General features: G+C 44.9%; 1 protein-coding gene across 1 annotated transcript; it reads left to right on the forward strand.

The window, feature by feature from the left end:
• Positions 1-233: 233 nt before the first annotated feature.
• Positions 234-13,770, forward strand: LOC123635031 (chitinase-3-like protein 2). The gene is made up of 11 exons (XM_045546787.1): positions 234-339; positions 2,488-2,517; positions 3,078-3,279; positions 3,567-3,623; positions 6,751-6,901; positions 7,413-7,537; positions 7,797-7,926; positions 9,159-9,341; positions 11,687-11,803; positions 12,556-12,695; positions 13,543-13,770. The coding sequence occupies exons 1-10, from the start codon at positions 300-302 to the stop codon at positions 12,691-12,693; spliced, it is 1,173 nt and encodes a 390-aa protein (XP_045402743.1). The 5' UTR covers positions 234-299; the 3' UTR covers positions 12,694-12,695; positions 13,543-13,770.
• The last annotated feature ends 3,164 nt before the right edge of the window (positions 13,771-16,934 follow it).

A 16,934-nucleotide genomic window follows, 5' to 3' on the forward strand; every position in this document is an offset into this window, starting at 1 on the left:
GCTGATACCACAAGGCAGAGCCTCCTTCCCTTCTTGAGGACTGGGCCCCTTTAAGGTGCGATAGATGAAAAGGATCCTTCCCTGGCCATCTTCATAGCAGCCGTTTTCTGACAGGTAAGAGTGGACATTGCTCAAATCTGGAATTCATTACCAAGAAGTTTCACAAGGCAGATTTGCCAGGGGAAGTCCCTGGAATCTCCTGGATTTTTTGTTGCTTCCTTCCCATAGGACAGGCTGTCGAAACCTCAGGGCATAAAAGGCCCAGAGCATGCGCACCCTGGGGAAAGCTGGCCCGGGACATGGGAGCAACCATCATGGACCAGAAGGCTCTCTGGGCAGGTGAGTATGGGGCTAATTCGGCACGTACGTTGGTGAGGAGGGCAGGGGCAATGCAGACCTGTGCAAGAGGTGCTCTCGCTCCTTTCCTGGGACTTCAGTCTCTCCCATCCAAGTACTAACCGGCCCCAACCCTGCTTAGCGGACTTCAGTCTCTCTATTCACCTCAGTATCAAAACATAGCCAGCTGATGCAACTGTCCTAGGGGAACCATCCGGACTTTCCCGAACAGACAAGAAAGCAGCAGTGGCCAGAGTCTTTGGCATTGTCAGGACGTCCTCAGCTTGCACAGAGGTGTCTCTTCCCTGCATTGGAACTAGAGCTCCAGTCGGGAGGGAGACCAGGCTTTCTTAGTCTCTTGATGTACGAGCCTCGTATTGGGAGTCACATCTTTTAGGCTATGCTTTGGGTACATTTTAGAACTTTTGGGGAGCCCACATTTCTCATCTGCAGAATGGCTTATTGGAGTAAATGTTTTCTAAACTCCCCCTTTCAACTCTAATGTTCTGATCCCAAACTCTGTCTTCTGTGGTGGCTGGGAATTTGGATGAGGGCGGGAAGGAGGCTAAATGAACAGGGCTATGGGTGAACAAGGGAGGTTTACCAGGAGACGAGGGGGGATGTCTGATGGAGGAAAGAAGTCATTTCGTTCTGTCTGTCCGTACCTCTTTTGCCCCATCTAATACTCTCAAGCCATGAGTGGCCCACTTGACAAGAGCCTTTTAAGTTGCCTGTTGAAGTTCTCAGCTCTGGGCCCTCAGGAGGGTAGCTTGTGGAGACCCAGGACTTTGGAGAAAGCCCTGGAGGCTGACCTGACAGTACACGTAGCAACCAGAATTTCTCTGGCCCCTTAGTGAGTGTGTGGAGGACCAGATTCCTGCCTACCCTGCCTTCTGCCTAAAAACACGTGAATCAGCCGGACAGGGGAGCAGAGCCCTGTTTCCCAGCCCTGAGCTCTGCAGGGGAGGCACCAGCCCCCACAGCTGCATCATCCAAAGCTTTCTTTCCTTTTTAACTGCCCTTTTCTCGATTTTCAGACCCCCAAGGGCTCTAGTGAGGACAATGTCCCCAGGCTGGGGGAATCACAGTTCAAGGAGTTTTGTCCACCGGGTGAAATTTCTGGGACCCCTGGTCTTTCCTTCCTTTTAGGAGGATGAGTTAAGGATGGAATAATCTCAGCAGTCCTCCTAGGGGAGGTGTCCTGTGGAAAACACACTGGGAATGACCTCAAACGTGGAGGCTTAGAGTGCTACCAGAGCCAGATTGTGCTTCTCCATTCACCTTGCCTTGTTTTAAGAGTTAGTTGCTTACAAATAGGGTGACCATTCATTTCAGTTTTCACAGGGCTGGTCCAAGATATTGTCCCAGGGAAATTATTATTATTATTATTATTATTTAGACAGAGTCTCACTATGTTGCCCCAGCTAAAGTGCCATGGCGTCAGCCTAGCTCACAGCAACCTCAGACTCCTGGGCTCAAGTGATCCTCCTGCCTCAGCCTCCCGAGTAGCTGAGACTACAGGCATGCACCACCATGCCTGGCTAATTTTTTCTATATATATTTTTAGTTGTCCATATAATTTCTTTTCTATTTTTTTAGTAGAGACGGGGTCTCACTTTTGCTCAGGCTGGTCTCAAACTCCTGAGCTCAAATGATCCGCCTGCCTCGGCTTCCCAGAGTGCTAGGATTACAGGCGTGAGCCACCGTGCCCGGCCCAGGGAAATTATTAATAATGCTCCTTTTCACTCTCTAAAGGGTCTCATTGGACAATAAACTATATGGTCACCCTACCTATATTCAGCTCCGGACTAGACCATGAGCTCCTTGAGTGTAGGAGTCATCAGCTTCCTTTTGGTTTCCTCAATATCTTGGACAATGCTTGGCACAGAGCAGGTGATATTGCATAAGTGACTGAGAAGATAAATTCCCAGTTTGGAAAACATTTTTGCCTAGGGCTATAGGGACCCCAAGGCACTCAAGGGCTGGGAATCTCAAGGCCCTGTAAAGGGACTACAGTAGCTATAGGTGGACAGCCCAGAAGAAGTGTGGCTTCATCTTGTACACAGGAACCCCCACACGCTCACTGCCATCGCCCGGGACAGAGGAACCAGGCTTGGGCAACAGATTTCTCTTTCCTCCCATTTGTTACAGGTTTAGCAGTCTTGCTGATTCTCCAGGGAGGTAAGCAGTCAATGTGTCTCTACTGTCTGGGTCTCCGGGCTGGGTCCTCGCATTTCTGATGTTCGGTTTCTGTCTCTCTTACATCTGTATGCTCTTGATTACTCTCTCAGTTTCTGCCACTGACATATTTATGATGCTGAGTTTTTGTTCTGTGTATCTCTTTGTGCATCCCTTATTTTAGTTCTGTCATTTTGAGCCTCTCTCTCTCATTCCTGACCTCAACGTGTGATGTGCATGTATGTGTGAATATACACACACACATACAGAACATTTGTAGCTTCTGTTTCTCTACCAATCTGTGTCATCCATCCATCCACACACATTGAATCTCAGTGCTCTGTGGGTGTGTCACATGTTGATGGTGTTTGTGTGTCAGTGGATTTCTTAATTGAGGCCTGAGTAGTCAAGAATCAGCACTAAGAGCCCAGGCTGAATGACCCTCAGAGGCTCTGGCCGAATAAGCAAAGAATGTAATGTCTGTCTTCGGGAGAAACTTGTGGCTTTGGGGGCTCTAAGGCAACAACACAGGGGTCTCATTGGCTCTCTTCATTCTACTCCAGGATCCGCCTACAAACTGGTTTGCTACTTTACCAACTGGTCCCAGGACCGGCAGGAACCAGGAAAGTTCACCCCTGAGAATATTGACCCCTTCCTATGCTCTCACATCATCTACTCATTTGCCAGCATCAGTAACAACAAGGTCATCATCAAAGACAAGAATGGTGCGATGCTCTACCGGACCATCAACAGTCTCAAAGCCAAGTCAGTGGGACAGGGGTGGAAGCACCCTGGTGGGCCTGGGGTGGGGGGAGTTAGTCTGAACTGGGCCTGAAACCTACTGTCTCATTCATTCGTTCAACCATATGTACTTCTTTGGGTATAATTCTGATCCTCGCTGTTCTCAGCAGTGCGTCGTCCCTTCACTGAACTTAGCCTCTAAGCAACCAGGCCCTGCTTGTATATATTCCTCACACCAGGAATTCTACCCTTTAGGCAAAGGTTTCCCTGGCAGCCAGAAAAGAAATAATCAGCTTATTCTTCTACTCCAGGAATCCCAAACTGAAAGTTCTCTTGTCCGTTGGAGGATACCTGTTCGGTTCCAAAGGGTAAGACCACACCTCTGTTTTTTGTTATGTAATTTCTGATCATTGCTGCTTTTCCTCCTCCTGAGAAGAGATATTGAACTAGACATTGAGAGGTCTTTCCTTGGCTGAGTGGCAAAACTGATCTGAGTTTGTCACAATAGAAGCACAGCACTAGGTTTTCTGATGTCTTTGAAGGAAGCCTTCAGGAGTTTAACACAAGCCCAGACACTTAAGACCTGCAAGAAACTGAGCCATGAGCAATATTCAGTAAACTCTGATTATTTACATGAATACTTTTCATTGCATGGATTATGGGGAGATGATTTTGGTTCAAAAGTGTAATTTTTTAAAAATCACTTGAGGGTTTGGCTTTGAACCATGAGGTGGGTTGTGTGGATTATTTCTACTTAAAAACCCAGCCTCGGCCTGCAGCAGTCAGTGAACTGCAATGTCCTGGGCCGTGGCTGTGCAGCCAGATGGCCCGAGAACAAGGAGGACAGCAGAGCACAGAGTCTGCTCTGCTTAGAAACAAAATAGCTATTGATACAAAGCGTACATTACAAATTGTATTTTCTATTCACATGAAAATGATGTCCTATTTACCGCAAGAGCTAAACAAATACAAATACGTAAGAATGAAAGACACATTTTTCAATCTTTAACTGCAGTTAATCTAATTTTGAATTTCTTCTGGTTTAAAGTGCTAACGTTTTTAAAAGTTCAGAGATCTTAAGCTCGGCAGCAGAGTCTTTCAGTTTTCACGGAAGTCTGATAGTACGAGTTACTCATGCAGCTTGTCGGTACTCAGTTGCAGCTGGGGTAGGCGTGGAAAAGAGGTAGGTGCAGAAGACCTATGCAGATTTCTGCAGTAGATCGGGCTACCTAACTTATTTGGTTCTATGTTAAGCTCATTATGAGCAATTATGAATGGGTTTCCATGGCAACTACTCTTCGAATTCTCAAATTCTCTTCTTCCTAACACTTGCTTAGCTTTTCATTCAAATAAAAATGTCTTCATTTATTCATTCTTACATGCATGTACTCATTCATTCAATTCAATAATTTATTGAGTGTCTATTGCGTACCAGTTTAGAGGTTAAAAGTAAGGCTTTAGAGACAGACACATTTAGTTTGGGTTTCCCTTTAGACGCTGTGTGACTTCAGGAAAGTCATTTAACAAGTCTCAGGGTTTTTTTTAACTATACAATGAGAATAATAACAGAATCTGCCTCAGGGTGATGTAAGAACAGCTTATGTATGCAAACTGCTTAACACGTAGTGCCAATGTGCAACAAGGGCTCAATGGTTGCAATAATCATTGTTATATTATTATTGTTATTATTAATATGCCAGGCTTTGTGCCAGGTGCTGTGCAAAATACTGAAATACGTTCAACACACAGACTTGCTTCTAAGGAGCAAATTAGTACATTTCCTAAAATTGGAGGCATGTGCCCAGAGGCTCAGGTGCAATGGTGCTCTCATTATTGTAAGCACTTTGAAATGCAAGAGAAAAGGTAGAAATATGTTTCTACCATGGTTTTCTGATACTGGGCTAGTTTCTTACTACCTGCTACACTGTGTAGCTGGCATACATACAGAAACCAAAACCTCAATTTAACACATTGACTGCCATAAAAAAAAAAAAAAGGAAGGAAGGAAGGAAGGAAGGAAAGAAGGAAGGAAGGAAGGAAGGAAGGAAGGAAGGAAGGAAGGAAGGAAGGAAGGAAGGAAGGAAGGAAGGAAGAAAACTTATCCCTGGGGCCATGGTGTTTTATTATGAAAATAGAATAAAAACTTCGAAAACAAAATGATCCTAAAATATGCATCAATAAAAAAAGTAGTATAAAAACTTGAAAATTAGTAATGTAAAAAGTAAGGTGAAAACTTGAAAAATAGTTTATAACTCTCATGGCAGTTAATGTGTTAATACTGACTGAAACAAAATTAATTCAAGACTCTAAGTATGCCTAGGGGTGGGAGGTGTTGTGAGAGGTAGGAAGTGACACAACTCAAAGGTTACGTCCCCAGGAAAATACCAATATCTCATCTACAGCTTCAAATTTTCAATGCTATTGGTGCCCTCTGTATGAGCAGCTGAGAATCAACTTCATGGCTTAAGAACTGTGGTTCAGATGAAAGCCCCTGAGAAGCTGTTGCTTTCCAATAACTCTTTTCCTTGGAAGCCCTAGGGGTGGAAAGATGGGATGCCTATTTGTGACTAGGTAGCTTGTTTGGGGAACATGGAGTCGCTGAAGTCTAGCTCTGTTTTTATGGAGGTTTCCTAAGTGTGATCACTTTGAGGCATGTGAAACAGGATTAGCATCTTCAATCCCAAGTTAGAGGTGGCCAGACTGGAACCCAGAGAGCTGGTAATGACAAAGTGACCACCAGAAAGGACTCTGACCTGGGGCTTGAACCCAGATCTCTTAGGATCACTAAGCCCACCACATTGCAAACTGTTTTCCCAAGGTTGTAAAGTGTTAAAGAAATCCAAAGCTGGACAATATTTAAAGCAGTAAAAGCAGATTTTATTCAGGAACTATTTTCAGTAGGGGAAAAGACACCTCAGTATAGTACTGGGTTCAATTCTGAATACGGCTAAGGCAAGTGGGGATATACAGCCAGTAAGCAGGTTGGGGAATGGGGGGATGGAAAGTTAAGAGGAAACATTAGGGCCAGGGGTATTCTTGCCAAGCTGACTCAGCAGGATTCTTGCTAAAGGCTGGCCAGAGTGATTGGATATCATCTGGGGATGGTGGGGAGTGAGGAATTTTGTAAGATACTGAGGGTGATCAGACACCAAGGGTGGGGGATTCTAGCTAAACTGATAGCTGGATTTTTATGAAAACTGGACTTTGCAAAGATGTGCCCAGAAGCCTAAGGTCGAGGTCTAATTGAGAAGAGGGCTCAGAAGAGCCCGTCTAAAATTTGGTCAAGGCAAGAGTCTATGTCAAAGGTGGCTCCATCACCCTGCAGGAAGTCTGCAGAGACCCCAGTCTTCTTTTACCTGACCTGATCAATTTTTTGGCATAACAGTCCTTCTTCCCATCTGTTTCAAAAGGGACAGGGGTTGGGATATTAATAGACAGTGAGTGAATATTGGGGAGGGGAAGACTACTTCAAGATTTCTTATTGCTTCTCCCTAGGTTCCACCCTATGGTTGATTCTTCAACGTCACGCTTGGAATTTATTAACTCTGTACTCCTGTTTCTGAGAAACCATAACTTTGATGGCCTGGATGTAAGCTGGATCTACCCAGATCAGAAAGACAACACCCATTTCACTGCACTGATCCACGTAAGCCAGACGCCATGGTACACCCAGTGCCTTTACCATGCAGAATCCATGACCACGCCAGAACAGAAAAGGAAGACACAGCCTCTACCCTTTGGAAGCCTCTGCTGATGGGGGAACAGCCCCTGTTCCTAGCTTAGGGAAGGAACAACATCAAGCAATGGAGTCCCCTTACACTATGAACACCACCAGAATGAAGCAACATCCATACAAAAGAGTATGGGGCCATAGAATTTCCTGAGCACTGAGATCGTCTCATAGATCAGATTGATCAGAAAATCTATCAGGAGGAAACTCATATAGCTCTTTCCCGGGTACAGTGAGGCTGGGGTCCTCCTGTCTAATGGGGAGGCTTCCTGAGCAGACACAGGCATGAAGCATGCCCATGTGGAATGGGAAAGAAAGGGATGATCTCTACCATCTAATGTTGTTCTAGAAACTTCATGGATTTCATACAAGAAGCTTAGCCCTCTGGGAAGGAGAATCTGACACCTCGTTTCCTTGTTATTCATAGGAGTTAGCAGAAGCCTTTCAGAAGGACTTCGTAAAATCCGCCAAAGAAAGGCTTCTCTTGACTGCAGGCGTATCTGCAGGGAGGCAGATGATTGATAACAGCTATCAGGTCAAGAAACTGGCAAAGTGAGTACCTCATAGCACCTCTTCCATCCCTCTGCTTCCAATCTGGTCCATGCAAATGATACGTTTCAGTATGTCTGAGGGATGAAGTGTGGTGGGAGGGAGGAAAGGCCATTGTCATATCCCTTCATCATTCAGCCAGGAACAACTTCTTCATGGATGTTTAATCCTCCTAAGAGCATTCAAAGCCCAAAACAATTACTGATAGTTGTTTCTACCACTGTTTATCATAGAATCTCTTCCTTTGCTTTTGGCACTTTAGAGAACTGGATTTCATCAACCTCCTGTCCTTTGATTTCCATGGGCCTTGGGAAAAGCCCCTTGTCACTGGTCACAGCAGTCCTCTGAGAAAGGGGCAGTTGGACAGAAGGTCAAGCTCTTACTACAATGTGGTGAGTGGTAGAGGGGAACCACAAGGCATTGGCTGGGGGAGGGGCTGGGGAGAGTGCAGCACCACTAGAGTTACTTCTGTCTTGCACTAAGGAGGACCTATGTGCCCAAGAGGGACTTGTGTAACTCCAGGCGCTAGTGAGTACAAGAGAAATGCTTTGACCAGGCATCAATAAAATGTCACCTGGAAAACATCAGAAGACCTGGTAGTTGACATGCCTTAAGCTCTGTCTCTGGACCAGGGTGTCCCCCATCCAAGTCTTCTGAATTCTCCATCTTCCATACATTTCCTGGCACCCACACAGGTGGACAGAACTTGTACCCTCTTGTGTCCATCCATATTCCCTATTTAAATTGATCTTCAAAACAAACCCATGAGGTTGGCTGGGCAGGAAGCATCATTCCCACTTCACAGAAGATGAAACAAGCTCAGCAGAGTCCACGACTGCTCAAGATCATGTGATGTGAAGTTCCTGAAAGGTGGTGGGAAATGGAAAGTCCAAGAAAAAAAATGTTGTTGATATTGTTCTGGTACAGGTATATGGATGTGTATTCCTAATATTTTGGGAGAAAAAAGTATTGTCTGGGTTGCTTGTTTCCAGGCCTTCACATTTGAAATTACAAAATGGGTTAGCTCAAAGGGTGGATCTCCTAATTTCTAGTTTGGGGTTTTCTAGGACTCCACGTGGCTGAGTTATTCAGCCGCCCTCATGCCCTCGTGCTGTAGGATTTCTGTAAGGATGAGGAGACGTATCCTCATCTTCTCTAACCCCCTATTTTTTTCTGGAAGGCAGCAAGGTCAAAGCTAGCTTCTTACCTCCCAATCTGTCCCTTTGGGTCCAAGGTCATTGTGAGACCTCACAGACTAGGAGTCTGAGAGCCACCTTCACTGGTAAGCACAATTAGCCATAGTGTAGACAAATTCCATAGGCGATTGACTCAAAGGAGAAAGAAAGGTGATAACTTTGATTTCATGTTTTCTAGGTCCCTTGCCTGATTTCTTTTGTGATCCATTGTCCAGTTTCTTCCACAACTTAGAAAAAGCTGATTGTGTTTCTTACTGCTGAAGAGCACTAAGTGCATAGAGCAAACACTTGGGTCCTGGTAGGACTGTCCACACTCAACTATAGAAAAGAAATCAAGTCACCTCTGTGAAGTTTGGGATGGAGACTAAAAAAGGCCAGACACTTTTCTTTCCCCATACCCTGGGGCTCAGTCTATCTTCCCTTTCTAGGAGTATGCTGTGGGGTACTGGATACATAAAGGAATGCCCCCAGAGAAGGTGGTCATGGGCATCCCCATGTATGGACGTTCCTTCACACTGGCCTCTGCAGAATCTGCTGTGGGGGCCCCTGCCTCTGGTCCTGGAGCTGCTGGCCCCATCACCGAGTCTCCAGGCTTCCTGGCCTATTATGAGGTACCTGAAACTTCCCCGTCCCCTCAGCTGCCTGCCATGTCTGGGTAGGGGTTTCAGCGTCAATCTGGCAATAGTAGAGCATGTCATGTGTTGTGAAGGCGGAAGCACCGAGTACCACTGGAACTTCTAACTGGGGCAGGGGTCAGAGAATGCTTCCTAGAGGAAGTGAGATAGGCTGAACTCTGAAGAAGAGATGGAGCTAGCCAGGAATGGGGATGGGTAGCAGAGGGAATGGGAGATTGAAAAAGGCAGAGTGCCCCAGCTTCCTGACCTGAGCAGCTAAGTGGATGGCAATGCCATTTACTGAGATAAGGAAGACAGCAGGGGGAGTGGAGAGGACACTGGTCCTGCTCATGAGATCAGTTTTGGACTTTCTGAGTATGAGGAGCCTGTGGGACATACAGATACCATGCAAGATGTTGAATATATGGGTTTGGGTCACAGGAGGCCAGTCTGCACTAAAGAGGTAGATTTGAAAATTTCAGCATAAAGATGGTATTTGAAGCCAAAGTGTACAGTGAGAAGTGAATAGGGCCCAAGACAAACCCAAGGACCTTCTGCACCAGAGGGGTGTGCAGAGGAACAGTAGCTCATTAAGGAAACTGATAAGGAATGACAAGAGGGGTGGAAGGAGCCCATACAATTCTGTGCCAAAGAGCTTAGAGAAGCAGGAGTTTCAATAAAGAGGGAGTGGTCAAATGTGTCATATTCTGCCCAGAAGTTAGATAGATCACAGGGCTGGCAATTAAAGTTGTTCAGCTGATTAAAACATTACTTCTGTCTGCCCCTCAATCTAGGGAATTTTTTTCAAAGCATAAGGGAAACTAGAAACCTGACAATAATTCAACCAATAGAAACTCTTGGGACACTCCCATATTCCAAATACTGGGTACTGTGAGAGCTAGAAATAAGTGATTCTCCATTCTTGCCTCAAAGGGCTTATTGTCAATGTAGAAAGGATGTAAAATACAAACATAACTAGTTAAATGAGAGTTTAAAAACAAGACAACTATAGTATTTAATAAAATCACAGGAGTATTGCAAAACAAGATATGACCAAGTGACCAATGGGTGGTAAAGAGGGACATGAGATCAGAGATGGGTGACTGGAGAAGGATCCATGGAAAAGGAAAGACTTGTGTTGGGCTTTGAAGGATGGATAGGCATTTGATCAGGTCGAGAAAAGAATATCATCCTATATCCTGTTCTCCCTTTGGAGTCCTAGTCTGACCTTTCATTGTGGGTTTGAGCATGCCCTGAGCTCATTTTGGGTGACTTGGTACCCACCGAGGTATCTGATCAGTGTAATGCTCAATTTTCCCCTCACCTCACGCACAGAAATGATTGACACACCATCAATTCAGTTAGCAAGAAGAAAGGGGTACGGTTCATTATGAGAGTCCTCATCAAATCTTAGAGTGCCTGACATATTGGAGTGGGGAGAGAAGCTGACCCATCCTTGGGTAGTTCTAGGTCAATAGTAAGGGACAAGAGAGATTATTGCTCAGAACCTGCTGGGAAGATTTTAATGCAAACCACTGGATATGCATTTCCCCATCTCAAGGAAAGTTTAACGTGATTGTTCAGTTTGTCTCCCTAGGTCATTATAACTTTCACAAGTTGATATTTGCTTAAATGTTCAACTTTTATTTTCTAGCTTCTTTGAAGTAAGCATGAGTGTAGATCATCCAAAAGGAGTAAATAATCCAAAATGAATTTTCTATGTGATGTTGAAATGGATTTTTTTCACTGAAGATTTGTCCTTTTTAGCAGTTCTTACTTATGCTAACAGAAAGAGAAAGTAGCTGATGATAGAAGAGGGCATCCCAGGACAGGACATGTTGGGAATGGGAGGCACAGCGGAGGAGTAATGGGATTGAAGCGGGGATAAGCTACAAGCTGGGGAAAGATGGTGATGGTCATAATTCATGTTTGTAGGCATTTTCCTGTTTTCAAAAGAATTTTTAACATATATTATTTGATTCTATCAATAATACCGTAAGATAGGAATTAGGAGGCATTATTATAGTTATTTCCATTTTGCAAATGAAGAATTGAGAAGCTTTATTGGCCAGTGCTGGTATGAGATCTTGAACTCGAGTCTTTTCTGACTTCCAGCTGCTGGCAGCTCTTCCTGAGGAAGCCTTAGAATGAGCAGTTTCTAGTTATTCACCTTGGGCCACCCACTCTGTACAATGTACTGGATCATTTCTCTCATTGTCTGATCCTTGGGATAAGGGTTCTGATATTTCCCCCAAGCCCCTAGTGGCTCACCTGTCCTGTCTACACATTAGGTTTCAAGAAGAGCCCATCACTGACCATCTTGCTCCCCTTTCCCCTACCAGATCTGCCAGTTCCTGCAACAGGCCAAGATCACGAGGCTCCAGGACCAGCAGGTTCCCTATGCAGTCAAGGGGAACCAGTGGGTGGGCTATGATGACGTGGAGAGTGTGGAGGCCAAGGTAAGTAGGCAAGAGGCTCTGGGACAAGGGGATACTTCTTCGGGTGGGGAATGGGGGTTATGTGGTAAAATACTCTATGTTGAAAGAGAGAAGCTCCTGGGGTCCCGACTCCAGAATGGGATCCAGTGGTCTCTGTAACCCAAGTCTAGTAGTGACTCTAAGCCACACCTGTGGCACAGGCAAGAGAGGTGGAAAGGATGCAAGAAAGAATTGAGAATAAGTGAAGTGAGGAGTGGAGAGAAGGGAAGACTGAGAAGAACGGAGAGGGAATGAAGGAGACATTGGTGCCTATATAGGTTATCCACCTTGTCAATCATCTCAGGACAAACCCTTCAGTCCTTCTCATGGATTACCTATCTAGGAGGCACCAGATTTCTGAGCCTATCTTAGACCTTGGTAAGACATCTGTGTGCCTTTGAGGATTAGGGCAGGAAGGAGTCATAAGTGTAATTTACAACTCAGGCCACTTGTCTTGCTAATGGTTTCCTAGTTTCTTCCCTTATCATGGAGAGTTTTCACAGCCTCCAAGAATGCTGGATTTCAAATGTGGTGACTCCATGAGCTAGAATGACAGGTAGCTAATGGTGGGTGGCCCTGTCTCTCCCTGAGCAACCTTTCCCTTCAGGGAGTCTCCATAAAACCAGTAAGTCTGCTGCTGTATTCTAAGCTCAAACCCTCATCTGAACTTGATTTGGTCATCAGCATGTAAGGTCCTCTTCTAATCCCTGTGTGTCCCTCTGTGTCTCCCACAGGCTCAGTTCCTAAAGAATTTAAATCTGGGAGGGGCCATGATCTGGTCTATTGACATGGATGACTTCACCGGCAAATCCTGCAGCCAGGGCCCCTACCCCCTTGTCCAAGCTGTCAAGAGAAACCTTGGTTCCCTATGAAGGTATCAGAGTCTGAGGCTGGGACTGGGAGTGGGCAGAGAGCTGGGCACAGCAAGGCACGGGAGACTGGGGAGATCACCTTTATATATTTGAACTGATCCTTTCTCATGCTCCTTTGGATCTTCTGTCATGTTTTCTTGGTTGGTTCTACCCCTTTTGGTAGGCTACCCATAGACTTTCAAAATAGTAATAATATTAATAAATTTTGGCTACCATTTATTGAACACAGTATGAGCTAAGGACTTTCTTTACATGTATAGTGGGAATAAATATTAACTCCACCACAATTCTCAGTTGCAAAAATATCAGCCTGTTTTAATTTTCTAAATTGCAATAAATCTGATTCTATGTCCTCAAGCCACTAGACTGATGTGAAATCCAATCTCAGTGATTACCTAATGCTCTCTCATTAAGCTTACCTACAGTCAATCTTACTTAGTCTAGACATTTGGGAGATCCCAAGGTCATTATAGATATGCTCTTGACCAAGCCTCCCTGTCACCTTGAAGGCCAGTGGCTTTGCTGCTGCTCCATCCCTGGACCCCAAGGTCCCTAGGTACAATGTAAATCCTCATGTGCAGGTGAAGGCTGTTGCTGACCAACCAGCCATGCTGCAGTCCATGGGTTCTAGAACAGGGGATGGAGGAGCAGGGGACTGGGGCTCATAGCAGACAGACAACTGAAGAGGACTGGCTGTGCTATCCTGGAGAAGAGCCCAGAACTCTTTGAAAATGACTGGCTAGATGACTGGGTAGCAACCCTCCAGCTCTGAGCATCCATGGTTAGTAGCTTGATTCAGGCCTCAGTTTACTGAGTTGGGCTTTGAAACAGTCTTCCTTTTATTTCCAGGCTTAAATTACCATGGAACAGGCAAGGTGACCTTACTGCCTGGAGCCTGCTCCCTCTCCAGGAATTCTTGTGTGGGATTCTTGTGCCAGGATGGCCTCCAGATCACTCTCTTCCAAGCCTTCCCTGAGTCTTCTCTCAGACCTTGCACTGGTCCCGGCTTTGTTTTCCTGCAGCTGTTGACATATTGCTCTGAAGCACAATAAAAAAAACTCTCATTTGTTCCATCAAGCGTGTCCTCGTTTGTACAGTCATTGAGCCTGTGGTATCAGGCTGTGCTTCTCCTATTTATCGTGTCCAGGGGTAGGGTGTAAATGGAGGCTGCATGACATGTGTTTAAATATTAAAAAGAGCTAACAGACTGTGGAAATATGACTTATGTTCCCACATTAACAAATATGACTTCACAACAACCTGGAAGATCAGTCGGAGAATTTAGAATCCTCAGACTCCTTGGAATTCCACACCAAAATGTAGCAGCACATGCCCTCAGCTCCCAGCCCACAGACAATCCTCTTCTCTTCCCACCTTCAGCTCTGTCTTGCAGAGTAGGGGCCTCATGGTCATACTTGTGGACATCTCAGGCCTTGCATTCAAGATTCATCTACATCCTACCCTCACCCCCCAAAACACACACAGACACACAGACACACACACACACACACACACACACACACACAACCTCTGGGCTAAGCATGTGCACAGCAGCATTTGTGGTCCACCCTCAATGATGACAGACCCAGAAAAAAAGGCCTGTGCAGGCCCTGAAAGTGGGCATGGGCTTGGTGGGCTATTTGGACGGAAATCCTGTGTTTCTGTATCATGGTTTAGAAAAAGCTGAATGTGAGTTCCAGGTGGATGTGCCCCTAGCCTTGCAGTCTTCTTACCTCATGGAGAGGAGTGCAACTGGCCAGAGTGGAACCCTCCAAAGCAGGGGTCAGCAAACTATGGCCTATGGGTCAAACCCAGCCCAATGCCTGTTTTTGTAAATAAAATCTTATTGGAACACAGCCACACTCAGTTTGTTTACATATTGTCTGTGGCTGCTTTCTGTTCACAACGGTAGTGTTGAAAAGCTGTGACAGAGACAAGTATGGCTTGCAAAGCTTGAAATATTTACTATCCAGCCCTTTACAGAAAAGTTTTCCAACCCTTTTTCTAAAGCATGGTGCCCACAGCAAGGACCTCTCTAGGGCAGGTCTAAGGCTGTTTCTGGGGTCAGACACCTTAATTTTAGGATGAACTGTTTTCCTGCATTCTCCCACTTCTCTTCCAATCTTTGCCTTCTGGAAAAATCATTTTTATCCTAACCTTTCAGTAGCACTTTTTCATGCATATATTTAATCCGCACAGCTTATGAAATAGGTTATAATTTGCCCAGTCTTCAGATGAGCTAACTGGGGCAACAATGTAAGGCTATGTGTATCTGATAAGTGGCAGTGACTAGACTGAATCTCAGAATGTGGCAGTACCAGCGTTTCTGTGGAACAGGGGATTAGAGGTGGCTACATGATCCAAAGGGGCAGGGGGTGGGAATACTAGGAGCCTTGTTTCACAACTGCTTTGAATATCCCCTTATGAAAGAGGCCCCAGAAGTACATACCAAAGAATGGGAGTGGCAAGCACTGACGGATGATAGGGGGAGTTAGTCCCCAAGGTTGCCCCAAATGCCACTCCAGTGCTCAAATCCTCTCACTACAATATAGGCATTGCCTGGGGCCCCTCTCTGGCTTCCTAACTCTGGGTCAGTCCTTTGCTTCCCATGGTAATTGAGTTCTTAAGAAACAGAAGACCAGAGTAATTAAGAACACAGTCTGGAGTCAGATTTCCTGAGTTCACAGACACTCCTTTGTCACTAACCTACTAGCTGTGTGACCTGGGGCATATTGTTTACCTTTTCTGTGCCCCAGTTTTCTCATTTGTAGGATGGGGACAATAAGAGTACCTACCTCTCAGAGAGGTGATGGTTAAGTAAGTTAGTATCTGTAAAGCACTTGAGCTAGTTCCTGACATATCACAGACATCATTTGTGTTTGTTGTGATTTCTATTAAAAGGAAACTATTTGATCCAGCAATCCCACTACTGGATATTTACCCAAAGGGGAAAAAAAAGACATTCTATAAAAAAAGACACCTGCACACAAATGTTTATAGCAGCACAATTCACAATTGCAAAGAAGTGGAAACAACCCAAGTGCCCATTAATACATGAGTGGATTAATAAAATGTGGTATGTGTATACCGTGGAGTACTACTCAGCCATAAAAAAATGAGGAATTAGTACCTCTTGCATTATCCTGGATGGAGCTGGAGCCCATTCCTCGAAGTGAAGTATCACAAGAATGGCAAAATAAACACCACTTGTACTCACCATTAAATTGGTACTAATCAATCAACACTTACGTGCACATATGGAATTAACATTTGTTGGGTGTCAGGCAGGTGGGAACGGGTAGGACAGGATGGGTAAATTCACACTTAATTGGTGAGTGCATGCTGTCTGGGTGATGGGCATGCTTGTAGCTTTGACTAGGGTGGTGCAAAGGCAATTTATGTGACCAAAGCATTTGTACCTCTGTAATATCCTGAAATTCAAAAAAAAAAAAAAACCCCAAACTAACAAACAAACAAAAAAAACTTTATAAAATTTCCTAAGAAAAAACCGAAAAGGAAACCCTTAGACAAAGCAAGTCTAATAGAGTTTATTTGAGCAAAGAATGATTCATGAATCAGGCGGCACTCAGAACCAGAAAAGGTTCGGAGAACTCTGCTCTGCAATGTGAGCAATGACTACTTACAGACAGAACTGGAAAGTAAAGTACAGAAATAGTTTGATTGGTTATGGCTAGGAATTCGCCTTATTTAGACATGGTCTGATTAATTGGCTATTTGTGATAGGCTGAGATCCAGCTATCTGTTACAGAAAAATATACTCCTAAGTTAGGTTTCAGATTATTCACATACTAAGTTAGGTTACATTAGTAGGGACTCAAACTACAAAGTCAACCTCAAGCAGCCAAATTTAATTTAACACTTCCATTATCCAGCTATTGTAACAGGCACAAGATAAAGTATGGACAGCTGCTCAACACATTAACCTTGGCCTTGCATGGAGCCTAAGAGCCCATTAAAGGTCTGTGTCTTGAGCTCTAAGCCCTGAACTCTGAGCAGCCCTCTCTCATACCTGTTGGGAGAAGAGAACCATTTGCTCTGCAAACATACGGGAGAAAATTAAGGTGATCAGGGGCTCTTGTCTAGCTGAGGTTGGGGAGGGATCCTACTCAGCCTTTTTCTTTTTTCTTTTTCCCCCCTCTGTTTTACCCCCAGACAACCCCTTTGAGGAGATCTTTGAGGGCTAAGAGTCTTTATGCCAAAGACGAACCATATCTTAGAGT

The sequence above is a fragment of the Lemur catta genome, chromosome 3 (genome assembly GCF_020740605.2).
Source record: "Lemur catta isolate mLemCat1 chromosome 3, mLemCat1.pri, whole genome shotgun sequence".
Taxonomy (NCBI): Eukaryota; Metazoa; Chordata; class Mammalia; order Primates; family Lemuridae; genus Lemur; species Lemur catta.

Bases quoted from the DNA above. Each gene is read 5' to 3' on its own strand.
- LOC123635031 (XM_045546787.1), top strand. From the start codon at position 300: ATGGGAGCAACCATCATGGACCAGAAGGCTCTCTGGGCAG. The intron at 3,624-6,750 runs GTAAGACCACAC...GCTTCTCCCTAG, and splicing joins TACCTGTTCGGTTCCAAAGG to GTTCCACCCTATGGTTGATT. The intron at 6,902-7,412 runs GTAAGCCAGACG...TGTTATTCATAG, and splicing joins ATTTCACTGCACTGATCCAC to GAGTTAGCAGAAGCCTTTCA.